Source organism: Adiantum capillus-veneris, chromosome 12, assembly GCF_014529385.1.
Source record: "Adiantum capillus-veneris isolate H3 chromosome 12, ASM1452938v2, whole genome shotgun sequence".
NCBI lineage: Eukaryota > Viridiplantae > Streptophyta > Polypodiopsida > Polypodiales > Pteridaceae > Adiantum > Adiantum capillus-veneris.
The window spans coordinates 79,476,586-79,499,799 of record NC_140942.1 but is presented as its reverse complement, the minus strand read 5'-3'; the positions used below and the strand labels follow the sequence as shown (position 1 = coordinate 79,499,799).

The 23,214-nt window shown below is 39.9% G+C and overlaps 1 protein-coding gene across 1 annotated transcript; it reads right to left on the bottom strand.

Moving 5' to 3' along the window:
- Nucleotides 1–10,067: 10,067 nt before the first annotated feature.
- On the bottom strand, nucleotides 10,068–11,093 carry LOC147446008 (uncharacterized). The gene is given in 2 exon segments (XM_086526146.1): nucleotides 10,068–10,358; nucleotides 10,569–11,093. Coding segments are annotated over 2 exon segments (816 nt in total).
- Nucleotides 11,094–23,214: the final 12,121 nt, after the last annotated feature.

The following is a 23,214-nucleotide window of genomic DNA, read 5'->3' as shown; positions in this document are numbered from 1 at the left end:
TATTATAGCACATATTAGCTATCAATTTAAACTTATAGGATGATTCTTTTTATTATTATTAATTACAAGTCTATGAAGAAAGAGGGTTCAAAATGTGTGAAGTGATTTTTTAATTAGGCTTTGATTACACATTATAAAGAGGATTTTGTAAAGTGTATCCCCTGAGGTATTAAGCCACTTCTTTTGAACAAGGATACTACTTGGAACCATCACACTTAAAGCTATTGTAAATCTGTTTGTCTAACATAGAAGCTGCCATTATTGAGCACTATGGTGAATTTGAAAGTGATTTTTGAAAACGTTTTTGTAGTAACTGGGCGCTCTATCAACTTTATTATTTCTAAATAAAACTCATATGTCAAGACTATGGTGAGAACGAGTGGGTAGGATCTGATAAAGTGTTGGTACTAAATAAACAATATGTCAGCCAAGAACTGTGATACAAAAGACAAACAACCTAAGTAGAAAATGTGGCAAAAGAAATGATTAGATTTTGAAAGAGTTTTCACACTATTTTGCAATGAATTTATATTCACATAAACCATAAATGGTGTATTGATAATTAACAAAAAATAAATACACATGGAAGCAGTTGTATCAAAGCCAACTCTACTATAAATCACCTAGTGCCATCTATACATATTTTATGAAGAAGTTGCAATAGGGTATCTCCATCAACCTAATCCACCTCACCACTTGATAACCCGACTCCCACTGCTTAACCTAAAAATGCCTCATCAGTATTTTCAAAATAAATAGAGTAAAATTGAAAATAATAGTAGATATGCACATATACAAATACCAAATCAAGTGAGAAACTAAGAAATTGGAAATCTTCCAACTTAGATGAACTCATGTGCAAGAGAGATCAAAAATCAAGAGGAAAAAAATACTACCAAATTACCTGCATGAAAATTTTAATTAATTGGTTAACATGCATATGACATGTTAGAAGACCATAAAGTATACCAATAGTGTATACAAAAAAGTAATGGATCTGTTCTTATAAGTATCACAAGACCATGATAGAATCTCTCTTACAATGGTATCAACACCACGCTATGCCAATATACAAACCAAGATGCATAAACTATTTACATAAGCTAGAAACATAGTAACAAGACCATATGCACATGAATGGCCTCAAAAAAGGATTAGAACCCAACTTTCATCCAAATCAATGCTCAAATCACACCAAGCAACAACAAAATTGCATCTAATGCTCACTTCTCGAGGCATTTCCACATGCATATTATCCATCGACATCAATAGGTCACTATAACTTGTGTCATTAGGGCATCGATCCTTGACATGAGAGCATCAATCCTCAAGGTAGGAATTCCATTAGGGCATCGATCCTTGACATGAGAGCATCAATCCTCAAGGTAGGAATTCCATTTGCACTCAAGTGGACAAAGAGATCATTGTTTTGCACTGAAGATGCAATAAATTATGGTTACTTAGCTGCATAACCAGAACTCAATGCAAAAAACCATACAGTCAAGATTGCAAAAGATTTTCTCTCAATCCAAGCATTCAAGAGAGAGTGCCACTCAAATAGAAAGCTCATCAAGCACTTTAGTGCTTTCTTAATCACCACCATTCCACATACATCATGCCTCAAGCACTTCCTTGACACATCTTGGAATACATGATGCCCAAATCATGGCAAAAAAAAGCCAAAATTGCTTAAGCAACATATTTGAATGGTATGTGTCACTAAGTCATACAAGTATATTTAAAATATTGACGTTGCTAAAGCTGTTTTTGTTCATCTAATATGCCACACCCATGCATCACATTCGGTTTTGTCTCAAACTGAATCTCTTACACAATCTCCAGGATGCACCTCATATAGATTTAGTGTAATGCGTGCTCAAAAAGAGGGGTATTTGGATTCACAAGACACAAAATTGCTTGCATCATATTTAACACTATGTGTAGCTTACTCAAAAGAAAAAGACACTGTTTCTTTTATGATGTACCAAATGTATGTTGATATTAGTGCTTTATGAAACGTTGTTTGCTCAAGTGAATAAAAGATGGCTTGCAGACTTCAAGTTTATGACTTGGTTGCCTTTAGAAATCACTACTTTGTTTTGAAGGACTTTTCTCCTTCTTAAAGTCTCTTGCCTATGAGACATGGGAAATGCTTTACAGCTTAGTTTCCATATCTACGCACATAGAGAGTTATGAGCTCTCAAGCTTCAAAAAACCATAGAGAGGCATACATTGTTGTGGGTGAAAAAACCAAGCTTTAATAAGATCATGTTTGTTGTCTTCATGCCCTTTATAGAATCAAGCCACCATCGACTCTGATTTTACTTCAATGAGTAGGACTAGGTGTGTGTCTGTATGGAGAGAAAGAGTGAGAGGAGACACCATAAGTGGGGTGGGGCTCTTGTAGCAATCCTATGAACTGTAACTCTTTGTTACCATCTATGATAATAATAATGATGGTTAGTAAATGTAAGTGTTGAGCAATTGGACATGGCCGGGCACACTGGCCCTTTTACCTGGGTTGTAGGTATTAACATAGCCTATAAATGTTTCCTTTGCTACCATCTACTAGGCTTTGATGGTTTTAGTTAAAATACACCTTCATATATCAAGTTCTCAATTTATCAAGGCTTGAATTGAGACAAATATTGATACTATGATGGTGGCATGAATATCAAGGCCGGTAACACAAATGATGAGGGTAGCTCCCGCCTGATTGTCTCTATACATACATGGATCTCTAAGGACCTATTTCTTGTACAAAAGATCTAGTAAGAAAGTGGAAGTAATTGTAGAATGGGTGATTGGAATGAAAGCATAGGTGTGTTTCAAGCATAGTTAAAGTATGTATGTACATCTCTAGCCACATTAAATGCAATTGAAAATGGGTGATTGGAATGAAAGCATAGGTGTGTTTCAAGCATAGTTAAAGTATGTATGTACATCTCTAGCCACATTAAATGCAATTGAAAATGGGTTAATTATCGCTGGTTTGGTATCAAAAGAGGACACTTAAGTGTTCATTTTTCACACAAATTTAAACTAAATGCTACTTGCATTAGATGGTGTATTCAAGAAAACCCTATTGATATGCTTAAATATGTTAACTAGGGGGTCTTTTAAATATATAACCTTGCATTTTAAAAGCTATCATGATCAACAACTATACTCATCAAGTTGACCCTTGTAAGACTGCAATTGATGCTTTAAAGAGCTCGTCTTTATAAGATTTAAGAAAAATGAAGCAGCCTTAGAAAATTTTACTTGAATTTTCCACAATTGTGTTATAGATAATTAAAAGTTCCATGTGAAAAATTTTGCTTGAGAGTATATAAAATAACAGAAACTTCTACGGGTTTGATATGGCCATTTCAAGTATAACATTATATACAAAGAAAAATATATTTTTGTTGTATTTGTAAGTTTTAAAAAGTGATACACTGCTTACTCTTTGTAGTGAGGACTCAAGGTGGCATGTAGAAGGGCTTTAATATGCAACAGTCATCGGATCATTTCAAATATTCAAAATTGCACAAGATAAAACTTTGATATTTTAGTACTTTGAGAAATAAGCATTCAAAACCTCAAAAGATATCAAACTTTCCATGTAGATCAACTAAATGTATCGAAGTACATGGTAGAGACAAATTTGGGGCACATAAAACCTTGGTTTCAATATTATTATGGAGGACTCAAGATTTTCAAGAGTTTTTTCACCATAAAAAATTCAAGATAGAGTTCATAAGTGTTGACTGAACATAGAAGAAGCTTCTTCCAACTTTTTGTATCACTATCTTTTAGAAACAGAATGACATTTTGTAATGGTTTAAGAGGCTAATATTCTTTGTGGGAATAAGCCTCTAAGGAGAAATTTTATATAAGCCAATTTTTGTAACCCTAAGTCAACTTTTTCTAATCTCACATTTATTGTGCGATGTGTTTGAGAGAGAGAGAGAGAGAGAGAGAGAGAGAGAGAGAGAGAGAGAGAGAGAGAGAGAGAGATTTCTTCTCTTTCCTACGCACTCTATGGAGCCTCCATTGAAAAAGTGACACCACCAATGCATTACCAACAACTAGGGCTTCCATCCAACACGAAGCTTGCACAATTCTGGTGTCATCGCAAAGCAAGCTCCTACAAGCTTTCGGGTGAGTTTTCTTGCAAACCGTGTGTCCATTTGGTGATTTCTTTACACCTATGGATTCACGAAAAGTAGAGCTATAGATTAGGATTATACAAATCAAAAGTGGTGACTTGTATTTTGTTGCTTGTCTTTATACGCAATTGTCACACGAGGTGGTTCTAGGTAGGATATCAAGTCAGAGTTCAGATGGTAATGACCCCTTGATGAGGAGAGTGTTTCCTATGAGTTTCATGACTTTTCAGATGAGTTTGGTCTAGTTTTGGATAGCATGAGCATTGTAGGTTGAGTTGTATTCATTAGTGCATAGAACGTCTAGATTTGGTTTCCTTGAGTAGAGATTGTCTTAGAAGGTCGAGAAGGTGATTGACATCCGTCTCCTTGTTTCCATGCGCCTACGGGTTAATCTTCATCTTTGGCTGACATAGAGTTGTTGGTTTTGTTCTTGCTATACTAGCGTCCGCTCGCGGCATATTTGCCAACATTGGCGCTGCTGTCGGGGACAAAAGCCCTAGGTAATCCTACGCGGTAAAAGTCTCTTTTCTTTGCCAAAAAATTATTACTTTACTTTAGGTAGAATCTGACGGTCTTTCGAGATTGTGGAGAGGTGTGAGTGGGAATACAACTTGCCAATGTCATCGACATTTGACAGTTTTGTTGTAGTTAGTGTAGTTAGGGAGTGAGTGATTTGTCAGGTGTTAAGAGCGTAAACTAGTTCGTGTGTGGCAGTAAAGCATTTTTCTACTCATGAATACAAAAACCCCATAGGATGTGTAGGAGTATGGTAAGTAGAACTTGTGATTGAGATGTAGAGCTGACTATCATAGAATATATGTTCTTGTTTGCTTGTTTGCATTTGCAATCTTAAGAAGTGAATTTAGGAAGAGAATTGCAATAAACAAGCATCAATGGTTGATTGAACATGGTTGGGTATTGTTGGGCATAAAAGAATACATCTGCAAGAGATCTGTGTGAGAAAATTGCAAATTTTCAAATGTAGGCATTATATGCATATAATGTCTTAGGGCATGATAGGAGACAGAATTTTGTAAACAAAACACACCAGAGTGTTGTAGAGGGGTATTTTACCCTAAATGCAAATTGAGACCAAGGCTTTGACCAACCCTTGATACCCAAAAGATAAGAGCCAAAAAATCAAAATTAAAAAACTAGGGAACTAGTGATTTTGAGCACATTTGTTTGCATAGAAACTGCTAAAAGTGTTGAAAATCATTGCTAAGAACTTGTGGAAGCTTGTGAGTAAAATATGTACAAGAATACATCAATAGACATCATATGCATATGATGTCTCAAGGGGTGAGACATCATACTCACATTTTGCATATTGTGTATGGCACATTCACCAAGTTTCATCTCATTTGGGCAACTAAGTTAAGAATTGAGTGCATATTACTCTTTGCAAGATTTTCATGGGTAAAAAGTAGTGAAATGGTACAAATTTGAAATCCAAAATTGGTTGTGAGCACATATGCAGGTTGCACACATCAAAGGGCAGCTGGGGTAGAAACAGAACGCCATTCAGGGCAAAAAGACATCATACACGTATAATGTCTCTTTGGTCAGGATTGATTCAAATTGTGCATATGAGTATACCCTTGTGATCTATAACAAATAATGAGCACATAGAACCAATTTCATCAAGTGGGAAGCACTATTGGAGCTAAAAAGTGCCAAAATATGGTTTGAGGCAAGTGTATGAGTGCATTGCTCACATCTAGCACAAAAAGTATTGAAACTGAGTTTGAAAAGCTTTTGAGAGTTGCTTGCATGGTAGAGAATATCTGAAGAAGAAATCTTCTCATTTTGGCCAGATACACATCATACATGTATGATGTCTCAAGGGCATATATAAAGACCAAAACTGACTTTAGGGTTAACCTAGGGGTCAAGCACCTCAAGGAAAGCTTAAGAACCCAGTTTCACCTAAGTTGAGTCATATGGGGGTTTAGAAAACCTCTTGAGGAGTTGAGAAATCTTCTAATAGTTTCAAGAGGATTTAACCAGATTCCAAGTGTTAAGACCACAGAAGGAGGTTGAATTGAGGTTTAATATATCAGAGAGAACCTAAGATTAGAATTTGAGATGAGTCTAGCACAGTAGACATCATACACGTATAATGTCCAAGGGCCAGATTTAGGACTTATTTGGTTGGATTAAGTCAGTCAAAGTTTTCCAACTAACTCTAACACCCCTGTTTACAAGTCAAATAAGTGTGAAGAACATATATAGGGAGCCAACCCTCCACAAAACAAATTTTGGATGGAAATTATCCGCAAGGTCATACTAATCAACATTGAATAGTACTGAAGTGAGAATCATTGTTTGACAAAGATTTGCATAGTCTAAAGTTTTATACAGATAGCCATCAACAAGGTCCAACAAGTCGAGACGAAGCTGAAGTAAAAACATTGAATAGCCTTAATAAGGAACGACTAAGCAAACTTTTGAGGTAAAAGATTTGGTTTAATAGTTGTGTGTTAACAAAATTGATGTATTTAAGATCAAGTAGAAATCTCTAGCGAGATCGAAGATCACAAGGAGACCAGGCCAGCTTAGTGTCCACTGAGGAGCGTGTGACCCAAGCAAAAATAGATCCACTAGCACCAATTATAGAGGACAATAGTGGGGTTGACACCTCTTCAAGAAATCTATTTACCTCATGGTTGACCAAAACACCACTGTTAACCAACAGAACCAAGTGGGAGGATGTAGCACCTCTAAGAACCCCACTTGAACAATGAGGTATACAACCCTTTACTTAGAAGGACCAAATGCCCATGGGGTTCTCGTATATGCTGATGAAGTGGATGCAAAATCATATGTATTGAGGAAAAACCAGCCAAAGGAGTGGAAGCCCTTCTAGTGTATGATGATGGGGATAGATTTTGTGATGATGAGGGAATACATTACCTCATTGTTAAGGACCCAAATAACTATAAAAAATATGGGGACAATGTTGCAAAAGGGAAGATAGTTTCTAAAATCACAGAAATACCACCTCGGATAACGCCACCTTGGTGTTTGACAAGAAGGTGACTAAAGTAGTGACCAACCAAGGAGTGGTAGGAATCTACGCGTACATGAATCGAAGGGCCAAAACATATTTTTGGTGTCTAGCACCTTACACGAGTTAAGCATGAAAAAGACTTTATACTTGTTTTTGTACAAATCAGGTGTGAAGGGAGTCTCATAATATATGTAGACAAATATGGACGCGAGTATGTGCCAATAGAAAAAGTGGAAGTAGCGAGATTGATAGTCAGTGGAGTAATTCCAATAGATTCAGTTGCAAGTCAAAGCCTAAACTCTACCCCTAGTAAGTTTACAAATACCTTTGAGGAAGTGGAGGATACAACCAAATTTCCAACTAAACAAGCTAGACTGGTTGAAACACCAATTTTTCCTTCATATCTCAACCCAAATCCTAAACTTTTGTAATCTTAGTTGCACCCCATGGTAACGAGGGAACAATAATTTTATAGAGGAGAAGTCCCTATTACGACCAGATAATATGTGACCCCCATAGTATCACCAATGCCCACTTAATCTTACTCTTATCTCAAAGAGAGCAAGGGACCGAAGACGATGCCGACCACAACAGGACTCCCCTATATGGAGAGAATCAAGACAGAAAGAAGATTTGCAACGGAACCACCTGTTGATAGAACCTACTAGAGGATACGGGATGGAAGAAACATTTGACGGCAGATCGAGACATGAACAAGAACCTATAAGAGGAGAGGACAAGGAGATTCCACAATTAGGTTGGTAGACCACAGATGTGTTAGACCTTTTGAAGTCCAGAAATGGGTTAATAAGAAATATTCAGGGGAAAGAGACCCTAGAGACCACATAGCAACATTCTTGAGAGTGATCCAAGGAGAAGAGGGTAGGGACTTTGATAACAGTTTTCCAGATTGACAAATTTGTGGAGGAATTATCTCAAAGAAGGATAGCGCACAATACTATCTCACAAATCCATAAGTTCAAGCAGAAAGTGGGAGAATCTATCAGGAAAGCAGCCTTATGATTGAAATGATACCTAAAATTTTGCCCGATGGAAGAATTACCTACTCAACCCAGACTCATGTTGGTATTTATCCAAGGACTGAGAAATGTAGACCTTCAAAAGAGTCTGCTTATGAAGAAAAGCCCCACTCTGAATGAGTTAACCAAAGAGGCTTTATTCCTGGTAGACAATTGTGCGATCTACAAGGATGTGGATCAAAAAGATAGATATGATGATTCATCATCTCAACAAAGTGGAACTAAGTACACAAAATTAGCACAAAGAAGCCAGCCAACGGTAAATCAAGAGCAACTCAAAGAGGAAGTGTTGAAGAGGATTAGCCCGTTTTCTAAGCCACAGGCTAAGCAACCAAACTGGTGCACCGTCGAACAAAAATGGACAAATCACGCAGTTGATGAGTGTTACTACAATAAGGGTTATGTGCAAGAAAGATAGTATGTTCCCCAGGCACAAGTAGCACCTCCCCAAATACCACCAATGCCTAGATATACAACAAGGAATTTTTCAGAACCAGTTGGGGTTGAAAGACCACAACCAGTTTTGGGGCAACAATCACCACTCCAAGGAGCAAGATAGATAGGTGTGAGGTATACACCCACTGTAGAAGAACCGGAGGAGTAAACCTTAGTGTCTGTACATGTATATTATGAAGAGCCAAGTGGACCTATGGATTGCCCTGCATATTACCCACTAGAAGAACAGAGAGCGCTAGAACCATGGATCATGATTGGCCATGCTGGACCACCAATAACGACACATGTTGTAGAAGAAAGTAGATATAGTTTGGACGAGAGAACATTGTTGTTCATAGCCAATGGAGGCTTAGGTGGACCGAGGCCTTCTTACCAACAGAGGGGAGTTCAAGGAGACCACAACAATTGTTGGGACCATGCTATAAGTGTGGGGGCAACCACCTCATGAAAGACTATCCTCATACCTAACACACTACATGAGGTTGTGTGACGTTTTTAGCGACGGAAATACATTGGGTTTTTATACTCCTCGACGTCGCTAAGATTTTTGCTAATAGCGTTGCTATGGGAACGTTGCTATGAGCTTCGCTATAACCGTCGCTATATGCATCGCTATATAGTGACACATATGGCGATGCTTATAGTGACGGTTACAGGCTACCTATAGCGACGCTCATAGCGACGTTGTAGAGCCTTATATAGTGACGCTTATAGCGACACCCGAGAGTAAACATTTTTGGGTGGCAGGGCATTCACCCATCAACCATATTGAATGTTTCAATAATAGAGTAAACCTAAATGAATCCAAGATAAGCCCAGATTCACCTTTGAAAGAAAGTGCAAGGTATAGACCCAAAGTAGTCACCCACAAGACAATATATCCATCATCCATAGTATTGTTTGTAGAATAAAAATACAAAACTGACAAAAGTAAATTGATGAAAGTAAATCAATGACAATTGTACACATCATAGGAAAAATCACTTGATTGTTAAGCTTTGTAAATGTAATAGTTACAACACCATTGTCATTATTGAGAAAATATACATGGTCTTCCAACAGTTATAAAAAGACGTATACACATCATCTCATTATACATGCTATGACAAAAGGAAACTAATGCTATCTAGTTATGGCTAGACTGACCTCGTCTAATCAGACGTCTCATCGTGTCCAAGCGGCATATCTGTCAGATTTCTGTAAGTATAAACATATAATTTACAAAACAATACAACAAATAGAAAAGAGTAAACCCTAATACTAACCATGTCGCCATGAGAACTTAGAATGTCCATCAGGGCGTTTAAGTCCTTTCTACTTGCGTACTCGCACTCATACGGTGTGGGGTCACATCCTGTCATCGACCACTGTTCAAAACATACAAGGAATCCATTATGTTAGAATTTAAAAGTACAAATAGATGTAACTACCAAACCTAAAGAGCAATGCAAAAACACTTACAAAATCGGCCTCGAATGATGCCCACCCGCCGCTCCGCAAGTGGTGCAAGCTCCCTACCTCTACATGCGCTTTGGCTGCCTCCTTTTGTTGCTTCCACTTGTCAAAATTCTCGCACGTTGCTCGCTTCGGATTCTTCCAATCTTCTTTGGCCAGCCAATCCGGTCTATTCCACCCATGATTTATTTCTCTTTGCACTTCAGAACACTTGTGCTTGTAGTATTCGCGCATTTGAACCTTCATCAGGTCTTTATTGAAGAGCTCATCCCGTGTTGATGCAGGAAACTCGTCATGCATCATACTGATGACTCTGTCTTTTAGTTCATTTGGCACTTCACTCTAGGTGTTTAGTATGTAGTGTCTAAACACATGAGAGCAAAGACCGCACATGCGTGAGATCACCTTCTTGCCTTCATCATCCAAGCTGATGCCACCACTGATGTTGACGGAGTACGGCAATCCCTCTTGCTTGTGGCACGTGAACCTAGGTGTCATGGCAGGGGTCTCTAGTGGCGTGTTGATGAGGGTACGGACGTTAGGTGTCTCCACTGGAGTCTGGGCCCCAAAGCGAGGAGTGTCGATTGGGGTGACTCCTAGAGGAGTAGGTAGTGGTGTGTAGCCAGGAACGATCGATAGCCGCGCAAAACCTAGTGTAGATGGCGATGCCGTGGCTGGTGTGGGGGCGGGCAAAGAAGGGAAAGGTAAAGATCCTTGTTGAACACGAGGCGATTTTGAGGCATCAGCGGTGGCATCCCCACAACAACCGCCGCTGCCACCACTAGAGCGTCAGTGCCTAGACAAGTGTGAAGATCATCTTGTCGACACCAAAGCTTTAGAGCGCCCTGAATGCTCCAAAACAAAGGGAGACGTTGAAGGAGTAGAGCGACGTGATGGTGCTCCAGAGCGATGACGATCCTCATACCACTGGCTCTGCTGGGGTGATAAAGAAGAAAGAAACTCGTCATCATCCATACCTGCATTAAACAAACGAACATTTAATCTTAATATTGAATGGAGAAGAAAACATGAACAAGTAGAGAGAGAGAGAGAGAGAGAGAGAGAGAGAGAGAGAGAGAGAGAGAGAGAGAGAGAGAGAGAGAGAGAGAGAGAGAGAGAGGAGGGACTCATAAAGGGGGAGGGATTCCTGTGAAGAGATTCCTATGAAGTTCTTGTGAATTTGTCTTCCGTGTGCATTCTATATATCTTGTAAAAGCACTACACTTCGAGTGCAATGGAGACAGAGGCTAGGGCGGACATGGACTTACATTCGAAGAAATGCTTGATGTAAGGAAGCAGAGGAAAATGTCACAAAACCTTTTGTGAAATTTTTATTCCGTGGAGATCTACTCGATATCTCTCAGAATCACATTTTGGACACTTCTCCATGTCTATGTCTTCCCCTCTGAAAAGAAAAAGCGTGAATCAAATTGTAATCCATTCCCAAGTTTTGCAAGATCTTTCTTGCTTCCTCTTTAGAATCTGGAATCACATTATCAGCTGGCAGTATGTGCTCTTTGAGAAATCTACATGACAAAAAAAATGCGGTACACTTGTGTAAGTAATCTATGAGATCATTATACATCTAGAGTTTTTTATTGAAGTAAACACATTGTAATAGATCACCTGAAAGGCGCTGTGACACTAGTGTCACTCCATCCAAACTTTTCCTGCATGTTAAGAAGAACCAGGAGAACCTTCAATCTAGACACACGTGCTCCATCATACAATGGCGTATTGGCTTCACTTTTCATATCATCATAGATAAGCCTTTTTGAATCCATGATCGTCTCGATCATTTCATCAATCTTGGGTTGCCTCATTGGGAATGTGATCTGCATGATCATCCTCCGAGATGTTAAAGGCTATATCTTGTGGCCTCACGTATTCTTCTTGACCAAAGCGCCTGCGAACACGTCTATTGAGTTGCAAGATTGCTGCCTGTTGGCCAACGTCAGAGTCCGACGAGTTATAATTGGCAACAAATCGATCTATAATAGATGGATCAAACTCGCCAAATTCACGAACGTGCTGCAAAGAAACGTGTCTTGTTCATCGCACAACATGCTTGCATTGATTACAAGGACATAATATTACAAGGACATAAGATCCTTGTTGAGAGATAGGTGTTTCAGTTGGACGGTCCACATCCTCGTCACTACTCATAATGAAGGTAAAAACCTTATAACCTGGACATAAATTTAATCTTCTACCATCAAGTAATATCCTTCATCTTCTCTCTCTCTCTCTCTCTCTCTCTTTTTGTTCACACTGTAAACTACCTCACATTCTCTAGTCATGTCCAATCCCCGCACACCTCGGTCTACAGGTACACGGAGATCAGAACCACCGGGTTATAATCTCGTCTTTATTTGTCAATGCCTATATTTGTGGGTACGAGAAATCTACAGACCCATGTCTACATGATAGTGCATGTAGTGGACAAAACCCCTTTGCCTCTTCTCTAGCTGTAGCAATTCACAACATCTTAACATCTCTTCACAGCAGATCTTTGTTTGAGGGATTACTTAGCACATTACATGTTGGCCTCCAATTTGAGTATCATGCCGTTGAAAGCTTTTCAACTTAAGGTCGCATCCATAGAGAGGAAGAGAGGGATCATCGTTTGCCTAACTCTAATTTTTTTACCGTAATCCTGAAGGTATACTTTAATATAAAAACTAAATCCAAAATCTAATCTTAAATCTAACCTAATTGAACATGTGGTGATTTGCGGCTAATTGAATATGGTTAGTGTGTGAGTTAATAGGTGTCAGATTCTGATGGGAATATACATATTATTGTGTAACTAGTGTTTGCTCTTTGGGCAAACCGCGCCTTCATTGACATGCACTAAAATCTAACCTAATCTTAAATCAAACATAAATCTACATCTAATATAATCTTAAACTCAAAATAAACCTAAATCTAATCTAATCTTAAATCTAACCTAAACCTAAATGTAATCTAATTTAAATTTAAATTTAATCTATTTAATCTTAAATCTTGTCTTAATCTTAAATCTAAATCTAATTTAATCTTAAACTCAACATGAACCTAAATATAATCCAATCTTAAATCCTAAACCTAAATGTAATCTAACTTAAATCTAACATAGCTAGCTAATCTTAAATCTTGCCCTAATTTGAAATCTAACCTAATCTTAATCTAACGTAAATCTAAATCTAACCTAATCTTAAACTCAGCAAAAACATAAATCTAAATGTAATCTAACCTAATTAAGTCTTAACATAATCTCTCTCTCTTTGTTTTCTCCCCTTACCTCTCTCTATCGTCTTCTCTCCCTCTCTCTCTCTTTGGTTTTTTATCCTCTCTCTTTTTCTCCCTCTTTCTCTTTCTCTTTGTTTTCTCCTCTCTCTCTCTCTCTCTCTCTTTGTTATATATATATATATATATATATATATATATATATATATATATATATATATATATATATATATATATATATATCATTCTCTCTCTTTAATTTATCTCTCTCTCTCTCTCTCTCTCTCTCTCTCTCTCTCTCTCTTCCTCTCTAAATGTGTGTGTATGCATTCTTTGTTTATGCATGTGTGTGTGTGTATGTGTTTTTTGTTTATGCATGTGCTCTCTCTCTCTCTCTCTCTCTCTCTCTCTCTCTCTCTCTTTCAAAGACACAATGTGTGTGTGTGTGTGTGTGTGTGTGTGTGAGAGAGAGAGAGAGAGAGAGAGAGAGAGAGAAAGAGGGGAAGGGAACTTGAGATATAGGAGAGGGAAGGAGCATACGTGGATCTGCTTCCTCTCCTCGTGTGTGTGTGTGTGTGTGTGTGTGGGGGGGGGGGGGGGGGGGGGGGGGGGGGGGGAGAAAGAGAGAGAGAGAGAGAGGGAGAGTGCGGGTTACCTCTTTTGCCTGAGCATCGAAACTCAGATTTGAGATCTAAGTTTCTGGCGCTCTCACTTTATTTTTTACCCCTATCGGCATCGCTATGAGCGTCACTATGGGCCGCTATAGGCCGCTATGCAACAAATAGAATAGCGACGCCTATAGCGATGCTCATAGCGTCACTATGAGCGTCACTATGAGCCGCTATAGGCCGCTATGCAACAAATAGAATAGCGACGCCTATAGCGATGCTCATAGTGTCACTATGGACCGCTATGCAACAAATAGAATAACGATGCCTATAGCGATGCTCATAGTGACACTGTTGATTTTCACTTTTGAGCATCGCACTGCGAGCGTTGCTAATGTGAAGTACCTCTTGTAGTGGCATTGAACAGAAAAGCCAATGAAACACATGGAAGGCTAGGAAAGAACGGGTGGAAGCTAGGAAGGAAAGAGAATAGACCGCCCTAGTGAAAGAATTAAAACAAACCAAAGATAGATTGGAAATACTTGAGAGTCAAACTGTTCAAAAACCAAAATCTCAAGACGACATAGAGCCTGAGAAAAAAAGGAATCAAAAAGTGCAGGATCGGGAGGATCTGAATTAGTTGAGAAAGTAAAAAAACATCTAGATGCACTCTTAAAGGCCTATGAATCAATGCTTAAAATAAACCAAACACAAGAACAAAGATGGATGATATATCCCTATGCAGAGCTAGAAAAACAAAGATTGAAAATGTGTCAAAAGATGATCCAAATAGCCCAAACCTTGCTAGAGCCAACGGCAAGAAAACCAGAGGAGTGGGTAGAAATTCAAGTATCAATACCAAGAACCCCTCCAACACATGAATCTGAAAGGACAATTGTTAGTTCAAAAACTGAATTGGAATCAGAGAAATCAATTGAAAGACCTAGGACTGAGCGATGAACACTACAGGTCAGGAGTCTAAAGTTTTTCAACCTATCATATCGGAAGTGTATAAAGGGGACAATGTCTTGAATGACCTTTGGAAGAAGATAAGAGAAGCCAATGAGGCCAATGAATTGAGCCAAAGGGTTAACCAAACCAGTATGGGAAGAGATGTCTTTCTTCTCCCTATTGAAGAATTTGAGGCGGTACCTCAAGCAAACCTAGAGATGCACTCGTATTGGAAAGACAAAGATGTGTGAGATCTTTGGATAGTCAACCTATACCTCTGAGAAATTTACCCTCTTATATGGGAGATGATGAAGAAAAGTCGGATGTGAAAGTTGTACCATCACAGAGACTTTCCGCAAAGAAGGTGATGGACTCCCAAGGATTTTCACTAGAGACGACAATGCAGATAATAAATGCTTTGACAACCCCAGTGACTAAGAGGAAATGATACCGGATGTGAGGTTTTATGCTTTCCCATATCAAGAACCTAGATGTCAAGCACACTACAAGAAAAAAAAGGCAGCATACAAAGCAAGAGATAACCCAATGCCTAAAATGATGAACAAAATGGGATTTTTATCTCTGGTAAAGTAAAAGACTGCATAAAAAAAAAAAAATTAGGCCAATTCTCTCAGAGTCGAGACTCTAGCTCACGAGATAGAGCCGGAGACGTGAGAAAACAAACTTAGAAGTTGAAAATGGAAACTAAAAAAAAAACAAAAACAGGACCAAGAAAAATCGGAACCAAAATGGACCAAAGTTGAGCGTAAAAAGGAGTACCAAGAGCTTAAGAGAACTCTGAGGGAAGTATGGACAATTGAATCGGAAAGCAGAGGAGATGAAAAGGACAAAAGTGACAACCATATGAGTGTACCCTCCCACTCTAGGGAATTCTCTAATCAACACCAAAAGATAGTATTGACACAACCTACACAAGAACGACGGGAGAAGGAGTCATATGATGGACCAGAGGATGCAAGGAATATAATCCTATTAGGACCTGGGGAGGAACTACAACCAGTATATATAGCAACCGATCTGAATCAAGAAGAGGAAGAGGATCTCGTAAGCCTTGTTGGAGAATATTATAAGGACGTGTTTGCATGGTCTTATAAGGACTTAAAGAGGGAGTGGATCCTGCAATATGCCAGCATACCATCCCTTTAAAAACTGATGTGAAGCCATTAGGAAATTTTGGAGGTCACTTGGAGGGCCTTCTAAGAAAAATACAATTTTGACTTTCTCTCTTTAGAAAATAGGTGTGGTAAAATCAGTTGTAAACTTGGAATAAGCATTCAAAAAGTGCACTTGCAAGTAGATTCTTGCCACATCGTCATAACGGCTGTGATGATTGAAGAATAAATCGTTTTCAATTGCATTTAATGAACGTCGTAGAATTGGAGGGAGTTTCCTGTATGTGGAATGTATGACTAAAGGAAAGAAGACGTATCCTTCCAAACCTGCTCTCTCCTTACTCTCTCATTGTTTGTGCGCTAACCTCAAAGAAATCCTCCCTTTCTTGCATTGTTGCATACATGGCTTCTTCTTCCACTCACACAAATGTCCTCCTTAAAAGACCCTTCTATCATTTACACATTAACCTGGATCCCCAATGTAACATTTAATGGCCTAAAATCTTTTGTGTAGCGGAATTTAGCATGAACATAGTGGGCATTTCATTAGAGTTGATTTCTAATGAGAATTACAAGAGTGCTTGGGTGGAGAGAGCAACAAAAAGCATAACACCTAGTTAGATAGCATCGACAATACTTTCAAAAGAGAGAGCAATTAAGCTATTGACAACAGTTGAGGACCGGATTTGCATGGAGCCGGTCCCCCCTCCAAAAGGCTTTGTATTATGGTTTCTCCCATCAAGAGAGACATTGTACAATACAATTCTTTGTGTTCCTTCAAGACTAGCTAGTGCAATGAAGATGGAAGCTTCATACACCAAGCAAAACACTTAATCAAACACAACTTGAATTATCCCCGTTCTCAAACCCAAGACCTCACACACCTTCGAAGATGGTGAGAGCTAGCAGGGTATGAGAGTAGATTGAGAGGAAAAAGAAGTATCTTACGAGAAAGAAGTACATCTCCTCACATAATCACTCATATTAGCATAGCTTAGCTTAGTAATTAGCTTGGTAGAGAAGATGAGCATGCATTGAAGCTTGGCTCTTGGTTGGATTTGCATCCACATGCCAAGAGAGTGTTGATGTAGGCTTCTATCTCACAAGCTTGGAGTAGGTGATGAGCTCTCCATTAAAGCTTGGGAGGAGATAGAGTATTTTCCCTTCACACATGGTCAAGTGTGAGAGTGTGTGTGTCAATGCCAAGCAAAAATCAGCCCCCCCCCCTCTCTTGGGCGAGCCCTAGCTGCTAAGTAAGTCTGGCTTTTGCCTCATTGGACCTCCCCAGGTCAAGCCAATAGGGATTAAGCAGCATAAGTGATAGCCTTCTGACATGTGTCCCCCTTTCCCCTTTTGTGAGAGCTTTAGGTAATTAAATAATTAAACTAAACTCTCATTGGACCCCTTTGCCTCCTGGCCAATAGGAATCAGGCAAGCCATGGGGCTCCTGAATGCTCATTGGACCCCTTGGGAGACTGCCCAATAGTCTTCTAGGACACTTAATTCTTATTGGTTTCTTTTATTAAATGTTTTTAAATTAATTAAACTAGATTTACTCTAGCTTAATTCTCATTGGTCCACTTCAAGGGTCTTCCAATAGGAATTGGGCACACCTTGTGGGCATCTGGCCTAGGGAGCTGACATGTGTCCCTCATTCCCTTTGTGTAAAGGGAGCCTGTGTGTGTGTGTGTGTGGCTTTCTCTCTCATCCCCTAGCTTTGGGGCTCGCCCCCTCCCATGTAGGGATATGCAAAGACTTTTAGGGCACACACTAAGCATCCAATTTTCCCTAGGGTTGACCTTTGGACACAACCTTTGAATTTTGGAACCTTAGCATTTTGGAAGTCTTAATGGGCTGAACCTTAGGGTCTTTTTGGCCCATTGTTTCACATGGCTCTTTTGCAGATGGCCCCCCCTTTGGATCCCTATTTTCCCTCCTTTGGATCCCTACTGTGGCCGGTCTGCTAACTTAACCCATATTCTAGCTTTTTCTCCCTTGGCACTTCCCCACATTAAATGATCAGTTTAATATGAGAAAATCATTTAGGAGAATTAGATATTGATTATTATGACATTACCTCTCTCTTGAAATCATAGTCGTCCTCGACTATGGTGTAGAGAAGATAAAGCATACGCATGAGTCCTTTTCTTAGCGGGTAGAGGATCCCTATGTTACCCTACGACATCATTCCATAATGGATGACTAGTCCATTTGGCGCTTGAGAGCCTGAGGCTGCCGCAAGCATGTCTGCACATTAGTCCTATCAGTCTTCCATAGTAGAGTGACAAGCTCTACTTGGTGTTTGGGAGACGTCGTCTCCGCAAACTTGATCTAAGCATGCATACTACTTCATTTTTGTGCACAAATAAAGAAAAAGGGAGTCTTATAAGACAAAAATTTTTGTTCATTTTTAACATTTTGTACATTTGCTTACTCTTGGGAAGCATTGTAAGCATTGACAAGGTTTAGGTTATCCTTTAATTGTATGCCTTGCATCCATCTAGCATCTTCAAAAGGATAATTCTTAAACTTAATAAGATATCGTCTGATAGTCTTACCGCCTCTTAATACCTTGTCTTCATGTCGGAGAATGGACTCGGGCTGCAGCACCTCTTCGTGGTCCTCGATCTCCGGTGGGTCTTCAATAGTTGGTTCTTGAGGTGGCTCTCCTTTGTAAGGCTTTAAGAGGCTCACATGAAAAGCATTGTGTATGAGCCAATGATTGGGCAACTTAAGTTGATAGGCCATCTCATTGATTGGCCTAAGAATCTGGAAGGGACCATAGTACCTTTTCGCTAGTTTAGCATAGTACTTTTGGTGGCCCGTAGGATTCTTGCCCGTAGTGTGCCTTAATCGAGCCTTGGGAAACTTTAACAAGACCCAATCGTTTTCTTTAAAGGCTTGGGCTCTTCTGTGCTTGTCAGCAGCAGCCTTTTGCCTTTGCTGTGAGATAGAGATAGCATCCTTAATCTTTTGGAAAGATTCTTGTAGGTCTCGGCTATACTCATCTGCAGCGAAGATCTTCCCATGTACCTTAAGTAGCAAGGGACTTTTTGATCTTCCCTCAATTACCTCGAAAGGTGCTTTTCCTGTAGAAGTATGTACAGTGTTATTGTAAGCATACTCTACTAAGGGTAAGTACTTCTCCCATTGGGATCTTTGATCTACTTCCGTTACATAGGCTTTTAGTAGATCGAGAATAGTTAGGTTAGCTATTTCACTTTGGCCATCAGTTTGTGGATGATAGGCCGAAGAGAAGTTTAGCCTTGTTCCTAAATTCTCAAAGAGACCCTTCCAGAAATTACTGGTCATTCTAGGATCTCTATCCGACACTATGGACATTGGCAAGCCATGGTACTTGAAAATTTGTGAAATGAAGAGGGTTGCCATTTGATGGGCTTTGATAGTCTTTTTGACAGGTATAAAATGAGCTTGTTTACTGAACCTGTCTACTATCGTCCATATTCCCGTATTCCCATGGATAGACTTAGGCAATCCAAAGATAAAATCCATGGATATGCTCTCCCACGGTGAATTAGGGATTGGCAAGGGTTGAAGCAATCCAAGTTGCTTCCCTCTATCAAATTTTGTCTTTTGACATACCACACATTTGGAAACATACTCATGTATGTTCACTTTCATGGTAGGCCAATAGAAATATGTTTCAATTCCCTTTAGGGTAGACTGAATCCCTCTATGCCCCGCATATGGGGGAGCATGAGATTCATACATTACTTTCTCACGTAGTGAGTTAGTAACGCATAGTCTATTGCCATAGAGAAGATAACCATCTTGTAAAGTAAATGGTTCTTCTTTCTTCCCTAATGCAAGGGCTGAAATCACATCTCTAAAATCGGGATCAATAGCATACTCATCTATCATTAAAGATAGATCATTGTGAGTTGCTATGGAAACCGCATTCACTCTCGGTCGTCTTGAGAGTGCATCGGCTACTTGATTATGCTTGCCAGCAATGTGAGCAATATGAAAATGAAATTGCGAAAGGAAATTTGCCCACCTCATTTGTTTGTCGGAGAGCTTGGTCTGCGTCATGAAGTACTTAAGACTTTGGTGATCCGTTCGCAGAATGAAAGGAGTCCCCAATAAATAGTGCTTCCATGAGTCTAAGGCATGTAGAACTGCAAGGAGTTCTTTTTCGTATATGCCTAGAGCTTGCTCAACAGGGTCGAGCCTTTGACTCTCATAGCCTATGGCGTGCCCTTCTTGGAGCAGAACAGCCCCAAGGCAATCACCACAAGCATCACATTGGACCTCAAATGGTTTTGAGAGATCCGGTAGTGTAAGCACAGGTTGAGAGATAAGCTTTTCTTTAAGCTTTTCGAAAGCATTGTTCTCCTTAGCAGACCACGTATACCTAACATTTTTCTTTGTTAGGTCATGTAATGGTCCCGCAATTTGTGAGAACTTTTCTATGAAGCGTCTATAGTATGCACACATACCTATAAAGCTTCTTAGTTCATGAAGATTCCTTGGTTTAGGCCATCCTTTTATTACCTCTAACTTGGATGGATCCATTTGGATTCCATCTTGAGAGATAATGTGACCTAAATATTGAATCTCTTGCAAGAAAAATTCACTTTTCTTTCGATTAACATAAAGTTTATTCTCTCTTAAAACTTGAAATATTACCTGGAGGTGTTGCTTGTGTTCCTCTAATGAATTAGAGTAGATGATAATATCATCAAAGAACACTCCAGTGAAGGTTCGATGAGGTCTGAACAGCTTCTCCATCAAGCGGTTAAATGTGGCTGGTGCATTAGTCAAGCCAAAAGGCATGACAATGTATTCGTAAAGACCAAATGTAGTACGAAATGCGGTCTTTACAATGTCTTGATCAACTATCCTTATTTGATGATAGCCACTTTTTAGGTCAATCCTACTGAAGTAGGTCGATCCTTGTAGCTTATCAAATAGGTCTTCTACCCGTGGAACGGGAAACCTATTCTTGATAGTGATCCTATTTAGTGCTCTATAGTCGACACACATACGATATGTGCCGTCTTTCTTTTGCACTAATAGCACAGGTGAGCAAAATGGAGATGAGCTAGGCCTAACCATGCCCTTCTCAATTAACTCATGCACTTGCCGCATAATCTCCTCTTGTTGAGCTTGAGAAACTCTATAAGGAGGTTTGTTAGGCGGTGAACTTCCTGGAAGAAGTTCAATTGCATGGTCGTCATTACCTCGTTTAGGAGGTAGCTCACAAGGGATGTCGTCAATAAAGACATCTTGAAACCCCTTGAGAAAATTGGATAACTCTAATTCCTTTTGGTTGCTTTTATTTTTTTTTGCTAAAGCATTAGGTTCATTTTGAGAATCTTTAACAAAAATCATGTACACGGAAATAGAGCTCTTTATTGACTTGTTGAAAGCTGGTGTATGTACAATGGGGATGGTGTTACCCATCTCCCTAGCATCTATATACATGTCCTTTTCCCTGAACTTAAAGGAGATTCTCCTTTCAGGAAATTTAACATGGGCAGCCAGACGGTCAAACCATGGTGCCCCTAGGATTACATCCTCATGCTTGAGAGGAGAGATAAAGAAGTCCTCTTTGTCCACATAGCCTTGGACATGAAGCCTCAATTTCCCGATTAAGGGAGTGACTGAAGCTTCTTGCCCCTTGAAGGCACTGTCTGCGGGTAGGATATCTCCCATCTCGTAGGATTGTATGCCTAGCTTGGTGGCTAACTCCATAGATATAAAATTGTGAGTAGAACCAGGGTCAAAGAGAATAAAAGCATCATGTTCTCTTACCTTTCCCCAAGCATGGCATAGAGGAGATCCTTTGTGGTGAGTTTGGTGAATCTCCTCCTCTTGGATTTCAACCAAAGAAGCTCTAGGAGGATCTTGGCGGTTGTTCTTTTGGGGACAAGCGCGGTACGCATGCCCTTGTTCGCCGCACTTGAAACACCGGTTATCTTTACGATAACGCTCAAGCTCTTCAGGAGAGAGTTTATTCTTTCCTTTGTAAACTCCCTTCTCTTTAGCTTTGTTGGAATTGCCCTTAGGAGACTTTTGGACATTGTCCTTCCCCTTAGGCTCATTGGAACCCTTGTTTTCCGGGGGCTTATTATTTCTTTTACCCCCCGTTTGGAAATTGATTCGCGAGGCCACCATAGTATGGTGTATTACCGCCGATATGGTACGTGGCCTTTGGGAGTTGACATACTCCGCCATTTCTTCGGTTAAGCCCGCACAAAATTGTTGCTTTTGCTCTCCAAAATCCAACTTTTTGAAGACAGTGGCTTTGAGTTGTAGGTCCCAAAACTTGTCTACATATTTGTGGATGGATTCATTGGGAGAGAGCTTTAAGCTTCGCCATTCGGTGAGTACTTTGTCTTTGGCATCGGTGGCCAAAAACTGCTTCATAATGGAAGCTCTTAAAGCCTTCCATGTTCGTGGAGCTTCACCGTTGGCTCGTAGGCTAGACCACCATTGTCTGGCGGACTTTTGAAAGTGCATAGCTACATGGCGTAGCTTAGAGGACTCCGTGAAGCCCTCATCTCCAAACGCCGCATCGAATTGCTGGATAAAGGCCAAAACTTTGTCTGTAGCACCGAAGGTGCCATCATAGGTAAGGAAAGAGATGCTCTTCCCTCCCTCTTTGAATTTCTTCAGCTTGGACGACCTCTTCCATGCGGCATAGGATTTTCTATGGCCTCTTCTTTTTGATGGTTCAAAAGTTGCACCATCACTTTCTTCAGAAGATGAAGAATTTGAAGAAGGTGGAGAAGAGGGTGACCTCTTTCTCGCCTTTTTCTTGTCTTGATCTTTGTCGTCTTCACCATAGCTTTCATAAGAGGAAGAGGATGAAGAAGATGGAGAAGAGGGTGTCCTCTTTCTCGCCTTTTTCTTCTCTTGCTTTTTATCATCCCTCTTTGAATTATGGCGTGGAGAAGAGTGTGATGGTCTTCTCCGCTTTGGTGGTGATGGAGAGCGTTTAGCCCGCCGTCTTCGTGGAGCCATCTCCGCCGAGGTGGCGGGAGACTCGCTTCTTTCTCGTTCCTTCGGTGGAGGCTCTTGAGTTCTCCTTTGGGAAGGAGATGCATCATCAAGAAGTAAGTTCTTGAGCCCTTCATATGGATTCTCTTCTTCTTCCCGAATCGGAGAGAGACCTCTTTTGGTAGTCTCACAAGGAGGCTTCCTAGGTGT